At 45.0% G+C, this 17,938-nt stretch overlaps 2 protein-coding genes across 6 annotated transcripts; one reads left to right on the forward strand and one right to left on the reverse strand.

Moving 5' to 3' along the window:
• Nucleotides 1–1,536: 1,536 nt before the first annotated feature.
• LOC105285055 (OTU domain-containing protein 7B) lies at nucleotides 1,537–5,644 on the forward strand. Of its 5 annotated transcripts, none has more exons than XM_011348991.3 (9): nucleotides 1,537–1,690; nucleotides 2,855–3,091; nucleotides 3,164–3,422; nucleotides 3,497–3,644; nucleotides 3,713–4,084; nucleotides 4,159–4,457; nucleotides 4,528–4,686; nucleotides 4,761–4,836; nucleotides 4,912–5,644. In XM_011348991.3, exons 2-9 carry the CDS (start codon nucleotides 2,869–2,871, stop codon nucleotides 5,011–5,013), a joined length of 1,638 nt encoding a protein of 545 aa, XP_011347293.2. In that variant the 5' UTR covers nucleotides 1,537–1,690; nucleotides 2,855–2,868; the 3' UTR covers nucleotides 5,014–5,644. The 5 variants fall into 5 exon arrangements, with proteins under 5 accessions (XP_011347293.2, XP_011347289.2, XP_011347290.2 ...); XM_011348987.3 differs by lacking the exon at nucleotides 1,537–1,690 and adding an exon at nucleotides 1,727–1,907; XM_011348988.3 differs by lacking the exon at nucleotides 1,537–1,690 and adding an exon at nucleotides 1,795–2,591.
• A 73-nt stretch (nucleotides 5,645–5,717) lies between these two features.
• LOC105285054 (ubiquitin-conjugating enzyme E2 R2) lies at nucleotides 5,718–17,938 on the reverse strand. The gene is made up of 5 exons (XM_011348986.3): nucleotides 17,209–17,938; nucleotides 12,460–12,546; nucleotides 8,301–8,398; nucleotides 8,087–8,221; nucleotides 5,718–7,768 (listed from the first exon to the last, which is right to left on the reverse strand). Exons 1-5 carry the CDS (start codon nucleotides 17,380–17,382, stop codon nucleotides 7,546–7,548), a joined length of 717 nt encoding a protein of 238 aa, XP_011347288.1. The 5' UTR covers nucleotides 17,383–17,938; the 3' UTR covers nucleotides 5,718–7,545.

Consider the following 17,938-nt stretch of genomic DNA (forward strand, 5'->3'; position numbering starts at 1 on the left):
ACTCCCGACGTAAATTGGCGCATTTGATACACATTAAACGAATAAAATATGCAATTAATCACGGAGCGCGGTTGCTCCGTAATATTCCGAACCGGGGCACCTTTCAAACTGTCATGGCGGCTCTCCGAGCATGCGCAGTTCGAAATATTGAAATATTTAAAATTACAACTACGTAAGCATGCTCGTGAGACAATTGAGTCTTATCGTAACAATTACATGACAAGTTTTAGCTATATATGTAGAGGAAAGTCCCCGAATATGAGATACCATATCGATTTTGCCGAATGTAAGGAAATCTATAGGCAGAATTTAAAAATGTAATACGTTATCTTGAAGAGAATTTAATAAGCTTTAGGCTGGTGAAATGAAAAAACTAATTTAAATATTATTTTTTCTGAAAATTAAAAAAATTTGAAAAAAGAGCTTTACGCAGGATCGAGAAAGTGTGCTCCTAATATAAGATACCTCGAGAAATCGGTGTTAAAAGTGCGAAATACATCAGTATTGCAATTAAAAAACTTTATTACATAGTTTTATAAAAACTACTGCTGCCACAGCCTTCGCCAAATCTTCACGATTCCACTGTCGATGCTTCCTCGTATCTCTAACCTCCATAGTCAGATTCTATAAAAATTACATACACAAAAATTCGTAATATAAATTCGTATTAACTTTTCTTTAACCTTAAGTAGTATTTTCTTTCTTTTTATTACACTACATAATCTTCATATTCGAGCAATAATTATCTCATATTAAGAGTACCCTGAATATCTCATTATACGAACCACACGCCTAGCGGTTCCGCGATCATGAAATCTAACCTCTACAATTAAGCAATTCAACAAATTGCGTATTTTCCTGTTACTACGATTCTACTCTATCATTGCATACTGAATTTATTGCCAACCATTTCTTTATTATATAATAAACAAGGTTTAAAGATTAACCTCAAGTTCCTTTGACATGTTCACAATTTCACAAACCTTTTCTTGCAAAGGCTAAACGCAATAACGAACAATGAATTTTTCACTAAATACATTTTACACCAAGAGTAATAAGATCATGGTGGAACTAAAAGATGGTGCTCACTAGTTAGCAGAAACCCCATTATCTCATATTAGGAGCATATCTCATAATAGGGGATTCTCCTCTATAGCTATACGTATTTCTATATGTATTTCTATACGTATGCATGCTCTCGTTATCAATCTATTACCACCAGTAGTCGTTTGCTTGCAGTTTCCTACTTCAGTCACGATGCTCGGGAGGGCGCTAGCGCACGGTGAATGTTTCGAGCTGAGCAAGTTCTCGAAATCAGTCTTTGATCTATCAATATCTCATCAATATCGACGATTGCAATGATTTCTTCGAAATGAAGCATGAAAATACAGATAAGACATGAATCATCGCTTATTCATTCTCATCCCGAGAACCTTTGTATGAAACGTATGCTCGTACGTTAACGCGCGTACGAGGCTCGCTGCAGCTGCAGTGTCGAGGTACCTTTGCTTCCGTTTAAATCGTCGTCCTCGCTAACCGCCAAAATCCACGAATCGCTCGAAACGTACCAGCGCGCGGAAACGTAACGTTCGCTCGTGACCCGTCGTACAAAAAGCGACACCGTGCGATTACCGTGCGTTGCCGTTGCAGTTTCACCGCGTGTGCAGTATTTAGGCTTCGCGCCACCGAGGTACGCGATTACCCCCGAGACCGCGGCCGAACTTACTAGGTTATGTCGCCGCGATCGGACTGATTCGCGCTCGCCCCGTCGCGGTCGCACACCCCGGCCCGTAGTCGGCGGACTCTCGGCGGGTCGCCTGGGCGAGATATGAGAAGAACGCACGTCGAGACATCGAGGGGACATCGGACGGGAAATCGGCAGTCGAGCTACCGCGTCGCTTCCGCGAGTTAGTTCGATAACGGCCCGAGGCTCGCACCTTCCGCGTTCGCGATCGTTCCTTCTCCTTTTCTCCCAGTTGCTGCGTCTCTCTTTCTCTCCCTCCTCCCCCCGCCCCTGGCACCTTATGTCCGCTCTGCATGCGAGACTCCCACGCAGATATTTACGCGCAGATGACGATCGAACGAGAGCGAAAGTCGCGTTCGCGCATTTTTCGCGCTTGTTGGGAAGGTCCACCGTTCCCCCGTCTCTCTCCCTCTGCCTCGCGCCCTCTGTGTCCGTGTGCGCGTCGCGATCGATTTCGCGCGTGACGGTTTTTTCGGGAAGAGCCAGTGTCGCCGCGAAACCTTGTCCTATTTCCGTGGGTCTCCGCGTACGTACATATGCGCGTACATATGCACAGCGGCGCGCGATTACGCGGCTGACGCTCGCGCGTAATCGCGGGCGGTTACGAATCTCCCGTGACCTTGCTGTATGTGCATTTCTCGCTGCACCGTTTGTTTACAACCTGCAGTAGCTGTAGAGAGGACTGTCGACTTTAAAAATAGATACGATCCGATCTGCTACGATAAGCGCTTAATCGGATCGCTCACGACGTTTGTTCAGATAACGCACCTGTCAAAATTTCATCGCCCGGATACGAGGACAGTCTCATCCTTCTTTATGGAATAAATCGCGTTGCATTATCCGAAATGTGCGTTCGCAAAATTCGCGTGAAATTTAATACTATTTTTAGCCTAGAAAGACTGTTGAATGTTACCTAATCGCCCTAATTACTCTTAATTAATTTCATGACTCATGCAGTTAATGTTGCAATCTGCCTGCAATAACAACAACACGAATTAATTATCTAGTTAGCCGCACAAGAAGTAGATTGCGTGGCAGATATCTTAGCATTTCCAAACTCTGACCGAGATGACTCATTCTGAAAGTAGAATACTTGTTTGTCGTGCGCAGGATCTAGCTGTGTTATGAGCGTTGGTTTATCCATGTACGATGGCTTGGAGAGCGAGAGCACCCCAGATAACGGCCTGGAGGGCGCCGGGGGTGCTACGAAAAAGCTGGCCAGGGGTATCTCCCGCGCAACCGAGAATGCAGCCATCGTCTCCTACGCCCGTTCGCAGTTGGCATCCTTAGGGACGCTCGACACACCGGAGTTTACGTTTTCGTTGCCAGACTTATCCGTGTATCCAGGTACTCTGAACTATCATGACAATGTCTCATCGCGGATCTACTAACGTCACTGCCTTGGTCAAAAACTTCTAGATTCGTTCCGTAAGTTCTTGGAAAAGGATCTGATAGAGAACGGGTGCTTGACTTCCTTGGAGGCCGCAGGTCGCTTGAACTGGTGGTACAAGAGTGGCACCACCAGAGTCCTTTGGCCACTGGCGACGTCCGGGGACGGCAATTGTCTGCTACACGCTGCATCATTGGGGATGTGGGGCTTTCATGACAGATTACTCACTCTCCGAGAGGCATTGCATAATACTCTAACGAAAGGAGAATATAGACACGCTCTCTTCAGGTATAACACGAAACATGTTGAACATCCTGAAGACGATACGTGATCGAACCGACGTACATGAACGCAATTTTCAGACGGTGGAAATGGAGACAGACGGGCCTAAACGCGGCTGCTGGACTGTCGTATTCGGAAGCCGAATGGTTATCGGAATGGCAGAGTATAGTGGATATGGCCTCTCCTGTAACCAGGAACCAGACTACCTCCTATCAGAGCCTTGAAGAGGTACTACCGCGACTCGAGGGGACCTCGTTTCCGAGATTCTAACAATTCTACGTTTTTGTTTCTTTTAGATTCACGTTTTAAGCCTCGCCCATGCCTTAAGAAGGCCTATAATAGTTATAGCGGAAACTATGCTGAAAGACGCCGACGGAGTAGCATTAGCACCGATCCCGTTCGGTGGAGTTTATCTGCCTTTGGAAGTGCCGCCGTCGCGTTGTCACAGAACTCCCCTACTCCTAGCATATCATTCTGCACACTTCTCGCCGCTCGTGACGGTCGACGGATGCAACGATTACGGTAGCGCTTGCGGCGAGGGAGTCAGCATACCGCTGGTGGATCCAGTCACAGGCAAACTGTTGCCGGTTTTGTTCGCCGTAGATCCCGGTCCCGATTGGGATTGGGTTGACGGTTCACGCGAGTTGTTGACTTGCACGCACGACACCGTACGTAAATTGCTTCCTGACGGACTGTTGGCATCAATCAAAAATAAAATAATTCACCTGTTATCATCTTGCAGATGGAAATCTTGTTGCGAGAGTATTTAGACTGCGAGTATCAGAGTTTCACGTCAGAGGATATCTCCGATACGGACGGTTCCCTGTCGAAAACGGCAAAACAATTATTAGAACAATTTAGTTCCCTCGGCAGGTCTGTCGGTAAAAAATTATGGTCTGTCACCACCAAGAGGCCAAAGAGTCCACCCTCGTCCAGTGACGGGATATCTACGGAAGGTTTGTTGTGTGTGAGGATAAAGAGCAGGCGTCATCAGTACGTGGATCAAATGCTACAAAATTACCTGCAGTGCGCCCATGCGAGGTATGCCGATTGCGCGATTTCGCTCGTTGTGCATAAATAAGTTGCTTAGATGTGCCGCGTCTATTTGTAGGTATCTGCAAGATCATCAAGTGGATGACACAGGCAGCGAGTTGAATTACGGCGCTGGAAGATCCAAATTTTACGCTGCTAGTGATCGCGGTAGTCACGCGAGCGTTAGCAAGTTGTTACCTACGAATACAAATAAAGATCATACGCTTTATCTTTCGAGGTATGATGACATGGCAGAATGAAAATTCTCACCGTCGATTACCACGATTACTAAAATTAACGTTCTCTCTGCAGATCTACGTTTTATAACGACCAAACGCCATCAAATAACGCGGGGCCAGAGACTTGGAACAATAGTGACAGTTCAAAGGTACTTGGAACGATGGTGACAATTCCAAAATTCACGTTTTCCGAAAAGGATTTTAATTGACCGCCGCTTTTGCAGGGCATCGTGAAAGTGTGCCGCAGTGAACACTGCCAATTCTTTGGATCGCCGGAAAACCAGTACTACTGCTCGCAATGCTGGGCTAATCGACGTTTTCCTTAAAACGACCGTCCCTAATCACACATGACAATAATCTCGGTTTGATATCACTCGAAGTAAATTATTAAGTATTTCGTAAACATGATGCTAGCCGTAAGCTGGAGCTTACAAAACTCGTCTCGCATCGCATATCATCGGTAACGTTAAGCTGTTTCTGTTTTCTTCTCTCCCGTCATCATTTTGTTAAATGTTTTTTCTTTTTTCGTATTTATTAACATTTTCCATGTGGAAATTGCATATCAGATACGCAGGATTCGATTAAGTGACGCACGCGCTTGCCACGACGCGTTTGTAGTAGTGCATCATCGTTCCAGTGATGAAGAGTGATTATACTTTTTTTGTTATCAGTCCGAGGAAACAATTTGATTTTGTTTTTTTTGTTTTTAAAGAATTTCTATATTGTGCCTTCTGTCGTGTATGCGTGGAAGAAGAATCGCTGATACCCTCGTGATAAAAGCTCTCACTGACAACTACCTCCACGATATTCGATTATATAGCGATCAATATAATTGCTAATGCTTTACAGTTGATTGGAACCATAAAGAACGATGGAACTGTTGTATTCATAATCTCATTATTCTATGCAATTGCTGTGTATGTAAAGTTGTGTGAAGAATAAAACATATTTTTATAACTGTCGTCGCTTTCTCTTTCACCTTGTGGAAAATATCTCGGTAGTGTAAGAAGATACACAAGCCCAATATTTTGCCATAATAAAATGTATTTACATATATTTCCTCGCATTAGCCTATCATCATGTGAAAAAGGTCATAATTAATAGTAAATGATTAATATTACCTGACACATTACCTATATTCACTAAATTATCGACAAAACATATGTGATAGTATTATTCTAATTTTATTAATAACTGTTACGAAGAAATCGTTTATGTATGTACAAAAAAAAGGAAAGAATTATATCCAATATACAAATGATCAACATTACCTCGTGCTTTGCACGTTTCCTATTATTAAATAGCTAAGAAAAACATGAAATGAGAGAGAATAGGTTTTACAATATGTCGAAGGAACTAGCGAATATTCACTTTAGCTACAGTACTACAAGCGCAGAGAGTATACGTTTAGATGCTATTGGAATTTAAATGTCCTCTTGCATTTATATTTTATCGTTTGAACGCTGTCAACACCTCGTCTTGGTCTTTCAATAATGAAACAGCTAACAAAGAAGAAATAAGTAAAACAGAATACACACCACTCGCGTACCTCGTGTCATCGAAATCGAATTTTTCACGTACTATTTACAATTTCAGTCATACGGGCACAGATACTACCACAGAGTTGGTTAGCTGTATGTCCAATATACCTTTTATTTAAGTAAAACGGTTAAAATCTAACCAATCCAAATTGGAAAACTTCGCTTTAGCTTCGTGAGAGATAACATTTAACACAACGATACAACTCTTTCGAAAAAGAGTTGCAAGTAAGAGCTAAAGTTACAAACTTTGTAACATTATGCACGTATCGTTTCACAAGTTATTCTTCTCACCGTGTATCGTTACTAACCGTAATGTTTTTAACAAACTTGGGAGATTTGCAACAGAAACCATTTGGAAACGTTATAATTTCTCGTTTGAATTTGAAGTTTGCGAAAAATAATCATGATTATTACCATTAGCTTTGCTTTACGATTCGGTAAAATAGTAATACGGCAAAAATATCAGTACAATCACATATTGAGCTATATGCATAATATATGCATTTCTACATACGTATACAAATAATTATAATTAATGACATCAATAGTGTGGATCTTATACTGTTTAATGCGAAATTCATTATTAAGAAGGTCCAACGGGTCTTCTCTTCGGCAGCTTACTTTTCCCATCGACGGTGATGTTACAACACAAACGATTATGCAAAACAAACGCAAATTTCTGTTATTTAATGCAAATTTTAGTATCGATATTACGCTTAGGATCAATTGACGTACCCATTTGCAACTCTGAACATGGCATAAAACTAGATGCTCAATGTAAAGTCGCCACATTCTTGTGTGCTTTACACATGTTCATTTTTATCGAACATTAATCGACTACAAGGTAAATCAACTGGTCCGATAGTATTTGAGAAATCCAAGTGCCAGCCACAACACAACAAGCACAGTGCTCCTATCAAATTACTTATATCCATACCGTAGCATATTGCTTAAGTTAAAGAGCTTGTAAACACGGAATTTGTAAGAATTCGTGCAATGGTATACGTAGCGCTCTTCAAATATCAACATACTCGACGGATTTTTCGATCGATTCCCGCTCAGCCGAAATTGATTCAAAACAAGCATGCGACAATCAATGATGGCTTGAGAGAAATTCTACTTTCCACATTTTCAGCTTCCCCGACAGATAAAAGCTAACACGAATTTTGTTGGCGCGTCCAAAGAAAAAAACTCAATCGAGATAAAGAGAGATCTCATCCGGTTTAGAAGCTCGTTAATTTATTAATCTATACAGAACTGATATATAATAGTTAGCGGTTCGGGTCTTTGTTGCATGTTTATCTTTTAAGAAATGGATCACGATTCTCCATTGCCGCTATCATCGCCATCCTCGTAGTCGGTTGCGCTCAGCTGCTCGTCTTCATCATCGTCTAGCTCGTACTCATCGTCATAGAAGTCGGTCATGTCTAGCTGTTGTTCGGCCGGCCTCGCTCGAGTCTTTATGCAGTAATCTTCGAGGGTCACGGGTACCACGATACCTTCCTTTTCCGCTTCCATTTTGGCAGCCTGGGCTTGTTTCCTGAATAAGAAACGTATAGGAAACTTTCGTTGATAGAATACCTACCTCGGCTCAGTACTCGTACTCGGGATGTCTATCCAATCAATGAGGAAGATTGCGGATTATGTGCATTAAATGTTTCGAATACATCATCGTGCAAAATATTTCGCGATAATTTATATCTTACGTATTAGATAAAGTTACGTATCAAATAAATGCAACATGGGAAACTGTGAGTTTTCAGCCGTATTATCGCGATGTATCAATTCCAACGAAAACATACACGATTTCCCGCAACCGCGTGACGTCACGCAAATAGCATTATTGATGATGTCTTACCTTATGATATTTTCATATTCTTTGTCTCTCCCTTTGGAGTCACGCCAACGTCTGTACATCACAGATGCGTCAACGTTGGCAGGGCTGTATGTGTTGGGTTCGTTCAGCAACGAGATCACCGATAGCAAAATAGTTCTGGGAAAAATCGATCAGTTAATGTATCTTGCAACAACAGCTGTAATTTTCTGCTTCTCTTTATTTGTGGCATAGTCACCTGACATTTTGCGTAGGATTCCACCTCTCGCAGGGTAACTCGCCACTCTGTGGATCGTCTACGGGTGGATGCAAGATTGATATGCACAGATCACCGTTCTGCAAAAAACAAGAAAAAAAGAAGACTTTTTAGATTGATTTCCTTAGCGCTTACAGTCTCTTCTTTGTCAGCTCGACTAATGTCGCATCGGCCGCTTTGTCTTGTTGCGCGACCGCGTGAAATTCACGCGTGTTATTTTCAGAAGTTTACTCAACGTATCGTATCTATTTACTCGCGCGCAGGAATGAATTTATGTGCGTCGCTGAATAAATTGGTATTTCAAGTCTGACGTTACAAGCACGCTCCCGTCATTTTGAAGTATTTTACATCTATTAGTATCTATAAAAAGGAAAAGTAGGGAAGCGCAACTTTATGTCGCGCACGCTTTTCAGAAGTTCACTACTCGGTTTTCCTTTCGCCAACGCGGGGCACGGCGACCTCGGCGCTTCTACGGTTCCGCGTTCGTTGTCCCTGAGAAGACACCGTCGCTCGAAGGACCCGGGTACCATTTCGGTCGTATCTAAAGTAAAGTCACCGAGGACATCGCGGTTCGTCTGTTCTACACCATATTTGGAGATGAGTGATACTTCTGATGATCTCTGAGGCCAGGGACTGTAAGATACGTTATCTCACGAGCACGAGGTAAAACCGTTTGATTCTGGTTAGTACTGCAATATGTGACTCTTATGATGAGCTATTTTTTCATGCAATGTAACGTATGCACAGTTCATGTAAAAAATCCCAAATGATTGCGCATATTTCCTCGACTCCTTCGTAGCCTGCCTCTCTGACGCGGAGACGTTTGGCAAGTAGGACAAGGCGCATCTCGTGGTTTCACCGTGGCTCGGCTCCGAACGCCTCGTAATAAGCCGCGAAGGCGAAGGCGAGCTTCTCGAGTAAACGCCCGGCACTTGACACGACCGCTCCGGCAGCGATAGCATCGCTGTGTTCGCGCGTGCATTCGTACGAGTGCGCTCGGCGAGTGTCGGGACGCGTAGAATCGCGCGAGCTGCGAGAGGCGACCGACGCTCGAGATGCACCTACAGTGTAGACATACTTATTGAACATTTAATTGCAATTTTTACTCTGCACAGGGACAAATGTGGAGACGATGGCGCCTGACGACTCGACGCAATGTACACGATCCGCACGTGTATACACTATGCATACGTGTAAGCTAAATTAAACAGTTCCGATGTTCCTCTGAAATGATAGTCTACACTACGCTACGTGCTGCACATCGCTGACGATTGTTTTACGCGTAGACACGCAAGCTCGAAGGAGATCTTTCGCACAATGTGTGCAATATAGTGTGTATACGTATAAATAATATGAATTTCATGACGGGGAAAGTTGGTCCGCGAGAAGAGCGAGCCGTGCGCGTGTTAAGCCGCGGTATATATCGAGTAACCTTTCTACAACGGCTGGCTTCGATTGCGAAAGACCTCCACATATTGGAGCAGGTACTGTTTCCTCCGAGGGCTTGCGCAACGTGCAGATTGTCATCGGAACCAAGTTTCACGTAGCGGGAAAAAAAACGAGATAAAGACGGCTCCTCTGCGTATGATCACTTTCCTTTGTATAATCGACAATGACTTTCGAGCGGTCTCGATCCCGCGGAAACGTAAAGACAGCTGTATTCTCGCTGCGCAGTTAACGTCGAGTGCGAGTTTACTACGGTTTCACTCAAGACATAAAGATACGCAGTGTACAAAGTGTGTGCATCAAGTTATACTCAAGGTACCTTGAAGCGCCGATAAAAAAAACAGACGCTTGGCACTTCGGTATACGATGGAAACGAGAATCCGACTCGCTTGTTCGCGACGCATAATAATTACACTTACGTAAGCCGTTCGGCTTATCAATCGATTAGCAAATAGGTCAATCATTTTGGGCGTCCGAAGTGAGATAGCAAGAAGATATTATTACGTATATTACGTAAGGAGCTCAGCGATGGAAAAATTGCATTAAAATTTACGGTATTTCGTGAGTGAATTTGTTTCTCATTAATATCTACGAATAACTGATGCAGCAGCATTTTCATACTCGCGTTTCCAAGCCGACGTGCAGCGACGCATTCTCAGCGGTATCTCGTTTAAGGGGGGAGCCTGCTTTAGAACGTTGAAAATAAGGTATAATTTTACGAATTTTTTTGGAGAAACAATACAGCGGATCATTATAAAACTTTTATGCATTTATTAGTACATGTTTAAAGATAAAAAAAATTATTTTTTTATTTGAATATATCGCCTGTAGAGGTCGTCCTGGAGGCATTGTAAATTGGTGAGCATTCTCCTGCCTCCAAATTTCATCCAAACTGAAAAATTGAAATATTTTCTCGTTATCTATGAATTCCCATCGTCGATGAACCTTTAATATTCATAAAAACATTAAGTCAAACAATTATTTTTGCATGAAAAAGTTCAAAAACTTTGCCTAAAAATCGTACTTTTGTGTTCTAAGCTCCACCATTTTGGCACTTTTCAACTTTTTTCTTCTCTCGTTGGTTCATCGACGATGGGAATTCATAAATAACGAGAAGATATTTCAATTTTTCAGTTTAGACGAAATTTGGAGGCAGGAGAATGCTCACCAATTTGCAATGCCGGCGACGCGGCCGCACTAAGATTTCTCCAGGACGACCTCTACGAGCGATATATTCAAATAAAAAAATAATTTTGTTTATCTTTAAACATGTACTAATAAATGCATAAAAGTTTTATAATGATCCGCTGTATAGTTTCTCCAAAAACAATTCGTAAAATATACCTTATTTTCAGCGTTCTGAAGCTGGCTCCCCCCTTAATCCCAGGCAACGTACTATAAGCATCTTCCAGTAGGCGTCGTCTATATAACTAGGTACTGCAAGAATAACTGTATCTGCAAACTTTAATAGCCTCTCTTCGACAGACACCAGACCGCGAGAAAAAGAAGTATTCATGTTTGCCTCGTTACTCATAACACGTTCTCCCTGTTGCCATCCCTATCGACGACGGGCGAGTGGACACGGATGTCCACACGGGCTTTCGACGGTCATTGACTTCGCTTCGCTAGCCGCCGAAGGGTCATATACGACGCACGGCGAGCAAGAGATGCGACACGGCCGAGGTCGATAAGCGTGTGGCAATGCGATACTTTTTACGCAAAACGAACGCGAATGATACGCAAGTGGAACGCGGAAATGTACTCGCGATCGGAGATTCCGATCTCGAAGAAAATTCATTTTACTGGTCGTGACGACGGCGACGCCTCGCCAATCTCAACGCTTTAATAAATATTTCATCGTGTCATTAATGCTTTGTTCTACAGGTGAGAAGGCAGGCGGATGCGACTCGTGCCGTGTCGCGTGTGACAGTCGCGCGGACAGTAGACCGGAAACGGTCGTCGTGCTTTCGGCCTCTTAAAGTGGCGAACAACGCGACGATCAGTCCTCGTAAAAAACAGCACGGATCGGCATTATCAGCACCAGCGCCGACAACTCGCCCCTCCGCCTTGCTTCTCGCTAATCGTCGTGCGGGTTCGCGCATTGGCGGATGTGGCGAAAGAACGGGAATTACAGAGTTTTACAAACGCCGAACGTGACGATGCGAGTCCACGATAAATATAGTACGGCCGGACGTTCCAAGAATACGGTGGCGGTGGCGATACGTCAATATAAATGCAACCTCGAGCGGTGATTACCATCGGCATCGCATAATTTTTCAAGTCGATCGTTTTTACTTTCTTTTTTTCCCTCCCCTCCTCGCCGCGCACCGACCGCCGCGCCGTTGCGTTTCGATGGAAGCGACCGAAGGCGGTTTGGACGAGTCGGGTGGTTGCACGAGTGCTGAAAGTGACGATGTAAAAGCTGATGCTTGTAAAAGCTATGGCGGCAGAGGGTGGAAAATAAAGAGGGCAGACGGACGGACAGAGCGGGACGGTCGTTATACGGCGAGTGCCGGCATCAGCGGGGTAAAAGCGGGACGGATGAACGGAAAAGGGACGCAAGGGAGACGGGAAGGACACGCACGTACACGGCGTACGGGTTGGAAGGGTCGAAACGAGGGGAGAGACAGAGCGAAAGAGAGAGAGAAGGAGAGAGTATGTGCGGGAGATCGATAATTCCCGTATATTCACTCACCTCATATACATTCGGGTGCCAAACTTTTGTCATGAAACGGATGCTCGGTGGACTGTACGGATAATCCGGCGGGAACTTCATGTGTGCCTGCAACATAACGAATCAAGCTCTCAGTCAATGTGCAACGTACATCCTCGACATTCGAGTCGCGGTGTCGCGCCGGGACACCCACGCATAGTCTACGCAACGCGCCTCTTTGCTAGGAACGGGGATTGAAACCCGTTATAATTTCGGTGAGTTCAATATCCTACGACACGGACGCGCGCAGAAAAATGTACCTTGCGTCAGTCGTCGCGGTTCCATTGTCACGAATAAACGTGGGAAACGTTTCCGCATGTCTCCAAGCAGGTATCAACGTTCGCATCAAACTTATACTCTAATACAAGCCCAAGATAGATCTTACGATTCCGCTTTTTTTACGATTCGTGTAGTCTCAAATGGCCTTTATCTAGATTTTCAGATCTGAGTCGTAAAGATGGGTAACTCGTCGGAAATCAACAAGTTGCGATCGCTCCTGCATCACCTTACTGTGACAAGTACTAATCGATTAAAAAGAAATCCATCGCGATAAAAAAAAGACCACCCTATATATATATATATATATATCCCGTGAATAAAGATATCAGGGTTCTCTCTCCGATGCTGCAAAAGTGGAGCAACATGGCCGTCTAGAACGTATAGCCAAGATAACAAGACAAGATGTAAAATCGGAGCGCGAGCGCGACGTCGACGAGATTCGGCATTTCGATCGGGCTTGGAATCTCCGAGAGGGGGATTCGCGACAATATCGATTTCCATTCCAGAGCGCGAAAGGGGTGTCTGGTTGTTCAATGTGGGCTTCGCCGTCGGGACGCTATATTGATCGCGACCTGGTCATGGCCCAAATATCCACCTCGTCCTCCGGGATAACCGCGTTCTAGAATTAACCTACTTTCTACCGACTACACTGGCCTGCAGTGCCATGAAAAATCTACTCGGGAAAACTGCGTCCATGTCGGTCCACGTGTGTCTCCAAATTCTGACACGTCGCTGCTTCGAATGGCCGGTACCTCTAAACTTGTCCTTAAAATAAAAATAAAATAAAATAAAAAGCAATTAACGGTTCACGCTGGAAAATATTGTTCTATTTCTCTTTAGCGTCTCAACGTGGTGATCGGCAACGCGTTCAACTATATTTCGCTGCAATTGTTTTATAATTCTTTTTTTCACGTGGCTCATTTGCCATACGTCCGGGGAAAAACAAATAGTCGGAGCTTTGTCGATGCGATACCGTATATCGATCGCAACTATCAGCGCGCGATCTCGCATGACATTCGTTATAAGTCCAAGAATTGTCTATGATGCAATTTTTTGCTTTTACAGTGAAATTCCATGTAGCATTTACGTGCTACAGCGTGCGTGTGCATTTAACATAAAAGTCTCGTTTACACGAGAGAAGTTATGATTTGCAATGATTTTTACAAGTTGCTCCAGCATGGAGCTATCGCCTCTCGTCGTCTTTCGTTGCAACTCCGCCGTGCGACCTACAAATTTTCGCGACCTACTTCGACAATAAGCACCACACTGGTCATCGTAGCGCGACGTTGTGTAACGCGAGCTATGTTGTGACTTAAAAACATGAAATCGCATCGTTTCCAATCGCAGACCAATCTGATTAGGCACAAACTGTTCCCTTAAATATAAAAAAATTAAAATTTTGAAGAAAGTACATTGCGAGACAATGTAACAATGCAATAATGATTGAAACGATTATTCCATTTCGCAATACGCGGGAACAAAGGAAAAGATAAAAATAATGTTTGGCTCGTTTCGCTCAGTTGTGCGGGATGCAGCGGATACGTTTTCTATCGGAATCACCGGGAGAAATTGGCAACTGCACTTCTTGCTACGGATTGTGTATCGATTCTGTACTTGTACAATATTATCGTGGAAAGTTGTGATACTCGCGGAGTGCGGGATGCCCATCTCTTCGCGAGGTGAAAGGATGAGGACCCGATCAAGCTCGCAACCAGGATTTCCCCGTAATCTCAAGCAGTTTAAACAATTTTAATTTTCTGCTTAAGTTTCGATAAAGTAACAAGATAAAATTACGTGCGATGCTTTCGAGAGACAAACAGAAGTTACCTTGACCTCAATGGACATCCGCAATTTAATAGCGTGCATCGGCATCGCGCGATTACGAAAAATGATCATTCTCCTAGAGTAAAGAATGAATAACGAGGGAGATATTGTTCCTTATACTCTTCAATATCATAACGTTAGCCTTAATGTGTTTTTACAAGATCACGTTCCACTTATCAGAGGCCCCTTAATCAGAATTTATGCATGGCTCGGTAAAAGGCGAAGAGCGCGACAACGGCTGCCAGTTACATAAAATGCCATCGAGCGTTGTGTCTCGAGTCTATTTCTGGATGCAAGCAGGCCCTACTGATCGGCACGGCCAACCAACTTTCACCTAATCTCATTCCGTTAAGACAAACGTGCACCGTCGTCGCTACACTAAAAGTCGACCCACCATTATAATATGAAAATATCTAATTCGGGAAAGACGTGAAAGACATTTGGACTTCGCGGTACAAATTTTCCATGTTGATCCAGTTTGACTAGCAATCGTCACGGAAAATGAACGGGGATAACGTAATCTGATCAGATATGTGCACATGCATTCATTTAGTACTGCATTTGTATTATCGAGTCATCAACGGCGACACGCGCATCGTGATGCAAAACTTTCCCGAGTGCAAGTTTCAGTTGGTTCAGTCGCGTCATAAGTCACGATACAATAAACAATAAAGTAAGAAATTGACTTGAAAATAAACGCAATATGCTGTATTTGCGCTCCGAAATGCGATCCACCGAAAGCTCGAAATAAGAAATTGTTTCCTCGAGAGCTATCTCGATCTCCCCGAGTTTTGATTTCGGTTCAAATTGGCTGGGAGATTCATGGGCGAAGGAAAACGCGGCGGGAGGCTCCCTGGACAATTGGGGACGTAGGGGTGAGTAAAGTTACTCATTCGCGAAGATACTTGAGCCGCGGCGTAAGATGAAAGCGGTTGTTTACCTGAGCGCAGCGCAACCTGATGAGCGCTCACCGGTTAAGGGCTAACGCGATTACGCGAAGCGGATAATAGATTAATCCGCGACGAAGCGGAGCAGCGTGGCAATGGACGCAGTCCTTCGAAGTAGCTAGGCGGGGGGATTTATACGTGCACGAGATACACGGTTCACGAGAAACGCCATGCTCGTTACCGCTGGTTACGTTGTGGGAAGATACCTCGCGTTACGTGAATAGGCGTTCACTCGCTCGGCCGGCGGAGAGTGGTTTAGAAAGCGGACGGGACAGCGGCGGCAGGACATGCAAAAAATTTACAGCCACGGCGTCAATGGCAGAACTCATTTTACAAGTCTGGCTTTTAACCCGGCGGACACTGAAGTCCCTGCCTCGTCATCCCGACCATACCAGGTCATCGCGTTGAAAGGGCAAAATCGTGACAATCTTTTGTTACCGTGCCTTTCTACTGCACACGAATTGCTCTGCGTGATTTTCCGATTGTTCGGCCAAATCACTTTTTAAGTGCGGCTTTGGCTCCATTTCGACAACTGGCTAAACGCTAAACTGTCCGACGGTGAGGAAAGCTAACGACGATTTACTTTTCTCGAAGTGGAAAGCACAAAAGCGACGTGTCTTTCATGAACGCCGTTATTTACGTGGCAATTCAAGGCAATGATTCGCGTGTGATTTGGCAGGAAAACGGTAAGATAAACATCATCTCAAGGATAGGCATACAGTGAACTCGAAATTCCACAAGAGTACACGTGCGGGCATTTAATAACACCGTGTACACTGTTGTTACCTTAATGCGAATATATAATTTCAAATTCACACAATCACAACCAATTATTTAAATATAAAATTTGACAATTTTACAATTTTATGTGAAAGGTTTCATTGTTTAATTAGTATCGTGTTATTAATTATATCATGTTAATTTGCACTTTCTATTTTCGAGTCTTCTCCACGTCGGACAGAATTTGTCCTGTCCGTGTATGCCACATTAGAAAGCACGTATCGGCGATATCGCGCGGCGATAAGCATTCATTCTGTATCGAGTTACCGGAGGAATAGATAATAGCATCGGTGCTCCAACTCGCGCATGGCCTTACTTGCAAACCGAAACGGTTGTCAATAAGTCAGAGTGAGAAAAGATATACTCGTCTCACTTTAACGTACTGCACTAGTTCAGCAGTGCAGCTAGAAAGAACAGACCTAATAGCATCGAGGTCGTTTATGCTCGAGGTTACAGTACATACATGTACGTTACTCGTGCTCCATTTCGTAAAGAAGCGAATTAACACACGTCGCCATGCTGCGTTTTCAAAAGTCGTCCCGCAGCTCGCGCGGGGCACCTTTGTTTACGCTTGCTGACGATAACGCGTGCGTAACGCCCGATAAAGAGAATCCGCTCGCGCGCGGATAGAAGCGACGACGGCTCCCGATTTCCCTCCTGCCAGCGATCAAGCTGTCCTTCTCGTTCCGCTCCGCGGGGAAAAGGAACGGAACGGAACGCGACGCACCGTCGTCGTCGACCTAACCAAGGAACGATGGTGCGCGTGTAACGCTAAGCCACTAGTGCACACTGGTCGTCGATACCTCGTTGTTCCTCCGCATGGCGACTCGCGTAAATACACGCGCACGCACACACACACGCGCGCGCAGGGAAAAAAGAGAAACAGATGCAGCAGCGGTACCTTGAAATATCCGCCTTGGTAGAGCGTGTCGGGCGGGCCGAAGATCGCGACTTCCCACTCGAACATGTTGTCCTCGTTAACCAGCTTGACGCGAAAGCCCTCGACGGGTTCCTCCTGGAGGCTCTTGTACTCGAGGGCGAGCGCCCGTAGCGCGCTGCTCGTCGGCTGTGCCATGTTTCACCGCTGCGCCTCTCGGAATATCGCGGCGCGTCTACCCCTCCGAGCGGGCCAGAACGTCCCGATTCCGTTCCGTCAAGTAGTCTCGCGAACAGACCGAACGGAACTGGCGGTGCTGGCGTCCCCGTGAGAGATCGGTCGGCGCGCAGACGGGCTACCTTTCCTACGGAGCAACAAGACGGCGAGGGTGAGGACGGGCTCCACGCACACGTTCACGCGTCTGCGATTCTTCCGCACGCAGAACCGCCCAGGAACGCGCGCGGCCTCGGTTGCTTGCACGCGCGCGTGTCTACGACGAACAAAGGACCGCGTCCGTAACGGTGCGATGATGAAAGTTGCGCGAAAGACGAATGCCCCACCAGTCAACAATGCAACACCATTCCCGACGACGACGACGACGACGACGAACGGACGAACGGACGAACGAACCAACGAACGGACGCACACGCACGTTCCACCGCGAGAGCCTAACAAAACAGCTGACGTACTCCCTGCGTCAGCGATCTCACAGTCGCGCATGCGCCATCCGATCGGCCTCGGGCCACACAGTGCA

The sequence above is a fragment of the Ooceraea biroi genome, chromosome 12 (assembly GCF_003672135.1).
Source record: "Ooceraea biroi isolate clonal line C1 chromosome 12, Obir_v5.4, whole genome shotgun sequence".
Lineage (NCBI taxonomy): Eukaryota > Metazoa > Arthropoda > Insecta > Hymenoptera > Formicidae > Ooceraea > Ooceraea biroi.